At 52.2% G+C, this 6,703-nt stretch overlaps 1 protein-coding gene across 1 annotated transcript; it reads left to right on the forward strand.

The window, feature by feature from the left end:
• The first annotated feature begins 561 nt into the window (after window positions 1-561).
• On the forward strand, window positions 562-6,473 carry UNCX (UNC homeobox). The gene is made up of 3 exons (XM_020978674.2): window positions 562-1,104; window positions 1,706-1,881; window positions 4,941-6,473. The coding sequence occupies exons 1-3, from the start codon at window positions 825-827 to the stop codon at window positions 6,099-6,101; spliced, it is 1,617 nt and encodes a 538-aa protein (XP_020834333.1). The 5' UTR covers window positions 562-824; the 3' UTR covers window positions 6,102-6,473.
• The last annotated feature ends 230 nt before the right edge of the window (window positions 6,474-6,703 follow it).

The raw sequence follows: 6,703 nt of genomic DNA on the forward strand, positions 1-6,703 counted from the left end.
CCCCCCCTTCTTTTCCCCTGCTGTATAGAGCCGGAGAGGAGATGAAAAGCCCTTGTAGTTTTAAATTCAATGTGACAGCTTCGGAAAGAGAGGATGATGAATCTCCTATTATTGGATCAGTCTATTTGCCGCTCAATGTCTCTCTGTAATTGGAGCAACATCACTTTAAAGGTTCAGAGAGTACAGCATTTCTGGTGAAAAAAAAAATCCCCACAACACGCCGGTGAATGTTTTAAAGGGAAATCTATTAGTGATTTGAAGAGGGGAGGGGAGTCCAGGGGGAGGGAAGGGGAAAGGAGTGGGAGGGGAAAGGAAGGGAGGGTGCTGAGTGTGACTCCGGTTGTTGGGTATTTAACTGGGGGGCTCCAATCCAGTCTCAAAGTTCCCCTTAGCCTCTCTTCTTCTTTGCACCCCTCCCCGTCTTTCTGTCTCCTCCCCCGCCCCCCAAGCCCTCTCTCTCCCCCAGGTCGACTCCCTTCTTGTATCCCCGCTCCTTCCTCCCCCCACCAACACCCCCTCCACCCCGTCTTGTTGTGACAGTTCCTGATACTGTTTATTGAGGTGCATGTCAGGTATAATTAGCAATCGATATGGAAAACGTTTCCTTGCACCCTGCACGCCTCTGACGTCAGACCCGATTAGCGCTTCTTATTGGTCCCAAATTCCCCCGGCCGGTGCTAATTATCGGGAGCTTGATGTTGATAAAGTAAAGCGCTGGAGTCCGGGCGAAGCATGTACTGGGCTGCAGGTCCCTATCTCCTCCTCCGCCGCCGCCGCCTGCGCCTCCTCCTCCTCAGCTCCAGCTGCGCCCTGCCACCCCGGAGATGATGGACAGCCGCATCCTGGATCACCCCCATGCCCAGTTCGGGGGCTCATTGGGCGGCATGGTGGGCTTTCCCTACCCCCTAGGCCACCACCACGTCTACGAACTGGCGGGGCACCAGCTGCAATCCGCGGCCGCGGCGGCTGCCGCCGCCGCCTCGGTCCCCTTCTCCATAGATGGATTACTGAACGGTTCTTGCGCTGCCTCAGTAGTCAATCCCACCCCACTGCTGCCTTCGGGCTGCGGGGTGAGCGGGGACAGTCAGACCTTCAAGCTGTCAGGTAGGCTGGCGAAGTGGTTAGAGGAGGGTTAGCTATGGGGCGGACAGTGGGGGGCGCCGTCCGGGGACGAGGTTCAGTATCCTTCGAATGCGGACCCTTTTAAAGAAGTTGCCCTTCCTCCCCCTTGGAGGAGTGGGAGGGTACCCAGGTACACCTTCTCTGCCAGCGAACACCGACCCCACGGTTTAGAAAGTTGGGGTCAGTACTGGGACTGCAGTTAATATGCCGGGTTATAGGTGAAAAAATAGCTCCAGGAAATCAGTGGTTTCTTCGACCCGACTCCCTCACCCCATACAAAAATAAAACTCCCTACCTAGCAGGCTTTCTATCCCAAGGCAGCCTTTCTTGGGTAAGCTCAGCACTGGATGGTGAGTGGTCGGAATTTCTATCACCTCTACAGTAGGGTAAAGGCAGACACTTTGAGTACTCCGTTGAAGTTGTACTATGAGCTGGGGCAGGGGATCCCCTGAAGTCTGCTCCCTGAAGGGAGTAAGTAAAACGGGGGCAGGGATGAAGATAAAGAGCGAGACCCTTTGGGGGGAGCAGAGGAACGCTAGCCAGAGGTCTGACCTCGCCATGCCTCTACTGTGTACCCCTACAGACTCCGGAGACCCGGATAAGGAAAGTCCAGGCTGTAAGCGGAGAAGAACCCGCACCAACTTCACGGGCTGGCAGCTAGAAGAGCTGGAGAAGGCCTTTAACGAAAGCCACTACCCAGACGTCTTCATGCGGGAAGCGCTAGCTCTACGCTTGGACCTGGTGGAGTCCCGAGTGCAGGTAACAGTCCCAGCACACATACCCCACCCCCACTCTCCCTCCTAAGACCTAGGCGTTCCCGATTCCCAGGCAGAGCTTCTTCAGAGAGTGGCTTTCAGACTGCTTCCCCCTCCTCGTTTGCCTACCCTCTTCCCTACACGACCCCCTCCCTCTTTGTTCTATGACTCCGGTATCGAGTCCTCTCTGGGTCTGGTCAGCGGTCACCTTACTTTCCTGCGCCGCCAAGGGTAGCATGGCGGGGGTGGGGTAGGGTGGGGTGACTGTGTGTTTGTGAGGACAGACTGTAGTGGGGAGAAATCCCTGTGCCAGTCCTCAGCGCGTCTTGGAAGCAGGATGTGTGTAGAGATTTAACACCATGGGGGGGGGGACGTATTGATGCAAAGGGGTGGGGGTGGGGGTGGCAGAATAGGCCCTAAAAGAGCAGAATATGTTTTAACCAGTTCTGCCCAGAAACCAGCCGCTTTGAATACTGGGGATGAGTGTATGCTGGGGGGAGTGTATGGGTGAAATAAACCCATCAAAACAAGGAGCGTTGAACCATTAAAGAACGGGATACATGACGGGGAATACATGGGAGGCGATGTTGAAAAAGAAGAAGGGTGGCTGAGAAAACAGCCAAAGAGTAGAGGTGAAGGGGAACTAGGCATGAAGTCCAGACACAAACGACTTCCAAGCTGCGCCTGTTTCCCCCCTTTTCCACCGAACAGCTGCTCCTCTCCCTTGCTTTGAATAAACCCGTTTGTTTGTTTATTTGGCTCTAAAATATTCAGATAGAAAACATGTATTTATTCATCGCTTTTCAGAGGGGGGAGAGCAGAAGAAAGGGAGCCGGAAACTTAAATAGTTAACACATCCGAGAATTGGAAGGAACAGAGTATATCTAACGCCCAATTTTTTTTTAAATTATTTGCATCTCTTTGATTGGTACGGAAACTATGGGGCAGCTTTCACTTTTCAAAATACAGCGTTAATCTGGTGCATTAAAAATTCAAAATAAAATCGCTTAATTAGTGTTTTCGCGGAGTGTGGAATATAGAGGTTTTTAATGGGGTGGGGAGGTTGGTTTCGTTGCAATTGAAGGCTTGTTATTTTCGTGAAACTCTGGGACATTTAGAATGAGGCAGGGCGAGGCTATTGCGCCGCAGCGAATTCGCCCATTAGCATTGTTTAAAAGGTGTATTTACCGAATGCTTTTTCCTCCCCTCGTGACCTCTTCTGTTTTGAAATCCTTTTATCCAATTTGTTCTGAGATTGTTAAGTGAAGTCGAGACCCCTTCATTTCCCTCTAATATGATAATGAGTAATTCTCAGTGACAAGGCGGTCTGCAGTGTGCACAAAGAAAGGAGCTACCCTCACTGACAAGGCTGGGAGAGTCTAAACAAACACATCTCCATCTTTTTCTAGGTACACACACTTTTCTCTCGTAGTGTTAGACATAACTATGATACAGCGTCCAAATTTTTTTTTTTTTGAATTTTGGTTTCTAATCATCCTTCTCTTTCTTAAAGGCACGGGGGCGGGTGTGTATGGTGGTGGTGGTGACTGTTTAAGAGATAAGGAACATGTACCTGTGTACGTGTGTGGGAGGAAATGGATTGTTGTGTGTTTGTGTTTTCCCGTGTGAGTTTCTGTATTGACGGATGGTTACGAGTGGCACTGAGCAAAGTGAGAATCAAAAGAAAACCTTGGCAAATCACCCACAGGGAAGTAACTCAGGAAGGGATGAGGGAGAAAGAGGAAAAAAAGACAACTCGACTATATACACAAAAATGTATGTGTGTATATGTGTGTATGTATATATATACACATGTATCTAAATATATATATAATACACACACATATATACATACACACACACATATATAATACACACACATATATATACATACACACACACACATATATACATACATACACACATATATACACACACACACATATATATATATATATATGTATATATAGTCTGTCCCTGGAATTTCTTCCCCTCCACTCTCAATACTTTGGGGTCAAAAGTTCAGATTGTTTGGCTCCTTATACTGGCAGGACCCCCAGCCCTCGGGGTCCAAATAAGTAGAGGAACGACATATTGTGTAAAGAGAGGTACTACTGTGGCCTTCATAGGGTTCCTCCATGATCAGCGGTAGAGGTAAGGGTGGGGAAAACCCAGCTGGGGGCTGGACGCATTTTTTGTATTTCTTCCTGGCAGGAGTGGTGAATGGGTTTAGAAATCAGTCGCCATTCACCAAATCAAAACACTATGAGCTTAAATTCTTTCAGGGAGCATGGAGAAAGAGGCAGGTTGTGGGACTGGGTAAGTTCAGAGCACAAAGTTGTGGGGTCCTTTCTTGACTGAAAGGAAGACTAGAGTCTGGCAGCCCTAAGACTGGGTTTTTAGATTCTCAAATATTGTGTGCATGTGTGCATGTGTGCGTGTGTGCGTGTGTGCGTGTGTGTGTGTGTGTGTGTGTGTGTGTGTGTGTGTGTGTGTGTGTGAGAGAGAGAGAGAGAGAGAGAGAGAGAGAGAGAGAGAGAGAGAGAGAGAGAGAGAGAGAGAGAGAAGGGGCAAGAGTTGCCCATTCTTTCCACTATTTCTCCAGCCGAACATACCATCCAGTTAACTTTGGTACTTGAAAACTGAGCTCTAACATCTAAAGATAGCACAGCATTGAGGAGTAAGCTGGGGAAGCAGACTGTATTGGGAGAGCAGCAACCATGTACCCCTAAAAACGCTTCTTCTCGGGTCAAAAGGATGCTTGAATCTGCGGCCTAGCCGAGTGTATATGCGAAATCCCATATCAGGGAAAACCAGGAGTAGTTTCTTTTCCGTTTTCCCCTTTCACCTAGCCTGCCTAGACTCACTTTTTTTTTTTTTAAACGTGAGGCCATTCAGAACACCTTTCCCCCACCCATCCCCATTCCCCAACCCGGGTAGGGAAGCAACAGCAGGGCCCCCGTATGCCCTGTGTCCTCTGGTCTCCACTCCCTCCCCCTCAGCGCCCCGGCCCCGGCCCCCAGTCTGACTCTCCCTTGCTTTTCCCTTATCCGGCTTTTTTAGGTCTGGTTCCAAAACCGCCGGGCCAAATGGAGAAAGAAGGAGAACACGAAGAAAGGGCCGGGGCGGCCGGCTCACAACTCTCATCCTACCACGTGCAGCGGGGAGCCCATGGATCCGGAGGAGATAGCCCGAAAGGAGCTGGAGAAGATGGAGAAGAAGAAACGCAAGCATGAGAAGAAACTGCTCAAGAGCCAGAGCCGCCACCTGCACTCTCCCAGCAGCCTGTCCTTGCACAGTACGCCCAGCTCCGATAGTGATAGCGGCGGCGGCGGCCTCTCCCCAGAGCCCCCGGAGCCGCCCCCGGGGAAGGGCCCACGGCCCGCCCCCAGCGCGGCCAGCGAGCCACCGGCCCCAGGCAGCTGCGACCCAGCCTTTTACCCGAGCCAAAGAAACGGCGCCGGCCTGCAACAGAGGCTGAGCCGGCTTCCGGATAAGGACTCCTCTTCCTCCTCTTCTTCCTCCTCCTCTTCGTCTTCTTCTTCTTCCTCCTCCTCATTGGACTGCGCCCCGGGTCGAGGTTCCTCTGGCTTCCCCAAGCCCAGCCCGTTCAGCGTAGAGAGCCTCCTGTCGGACTCACCCCCGCGCCGGAAAGCGCCGGCCACTCTGGACTTTGCGCCGGGCTTGCCTTGTGCTCCGCGGACCCTCATCGGCAAAGGACATTTTCTCCTCTATCCGATCACTCAACCCCTCGGCTTCCTCGTGCCCCAGGCCGCCCTTAAGGCCGGTCCGGGCCCGGAGCAGGCTCCTAAAGACGCCCCACCAGCTCCCCCGCCCCCTGCCTCTAATCCAGGCCAGGCCAGTTTCGGGCCGGCCCCAGGACCTCCAGCTTACCCTGGCCCGGGCTCCACGAACTCTCCCTTTGCCAACTGTAGCCCAGACAGCAGCAGCGGGGGCGGCCCGGCTGGGACAGCCCTGGCACCCCCTGCTTACAGGGACTCGGCGGAGGGCGGCGGAACTGGAGCGGGAACTGGAGCTGGAGGTGGAGCGAGCTGCGGAGCAGAAGCAGGTGGGGGTGGGGGAGGCTTTCCCCAGTCGCCCTCTCCTGCACCGCTCCCCGGGGAGCCCAGCCCCTGCGGGGACACGGCGAACTGTAGCGCGACCGAGCCGGTAGGCCCCACGGAGCCTGGCGGTCCTGACTGCGAAGAGCTCGATATGGACTGAGGGCCCAGCCCGGCCAGGCCAAGCCAGGCTGAAAGGGGAGCCGGCGCCCCTGCCCCGCAGCTGAGCGAACGGGCCTCACACCAGGCGCCCACACAACGAATCAGGTGATCGGTTCTAGAAACGTTTTTTTCTTCCCTTCGTTTCTTTTTTTTTAAGAAAAAAAAAAAGAAAAGCAAAAAGATGTCTGAATTTCGACCTTAGCAGTAACAGCTGGACTTTGGGGTGCGAACCCTCACCACAGACCGAAAGCGAGAGAGTGAGAAAGGATAACAAAACAAAACAAAAACCCACAACGAGAATCCTCAACCTTGTAAAATGCAAAAATGTCTAAGAATATTTATATATGTAAAATTTTTGATAAATAAAGCTGGTGAAAACGCAGAAACTCTTCTAGTACTCTTTTCTCCTGGTAATTTCTCTTGTTCACATCCCAGTTCTCTCCCCACCCTCCCTCAGTACTGGGCACAGGCGAGAGATAGGGATTGGATAGGAGGGGGTGTCAGTGGAAGAAACATTTCCCCCTCTCCCTGAAGTCTTGAGCCTAATTCCTCCTTTTTGTGAGTGTGTTTTTGTGTCTCTGATTGAACAAATTTATTCACTTA

The sequence above is a fragment of the Phascolarctos cinereus genome, unplaced genomic scaffold (assembly GCF_003287225.1).
Source record: "Phascolarctos cinereus isolate Bilbo 61053 unplaced genomic scaffold, phaCin_HiC Scaffold_4;HRSCAF=312, whole genome shotgun sequence".
Lineage (NCBI taxonomy): Eukaryota > Metazoa > Chordata > Mammalia > Diprotodontia > Phascolarctidae > Phascolarctos > Phascolarctos cinereus.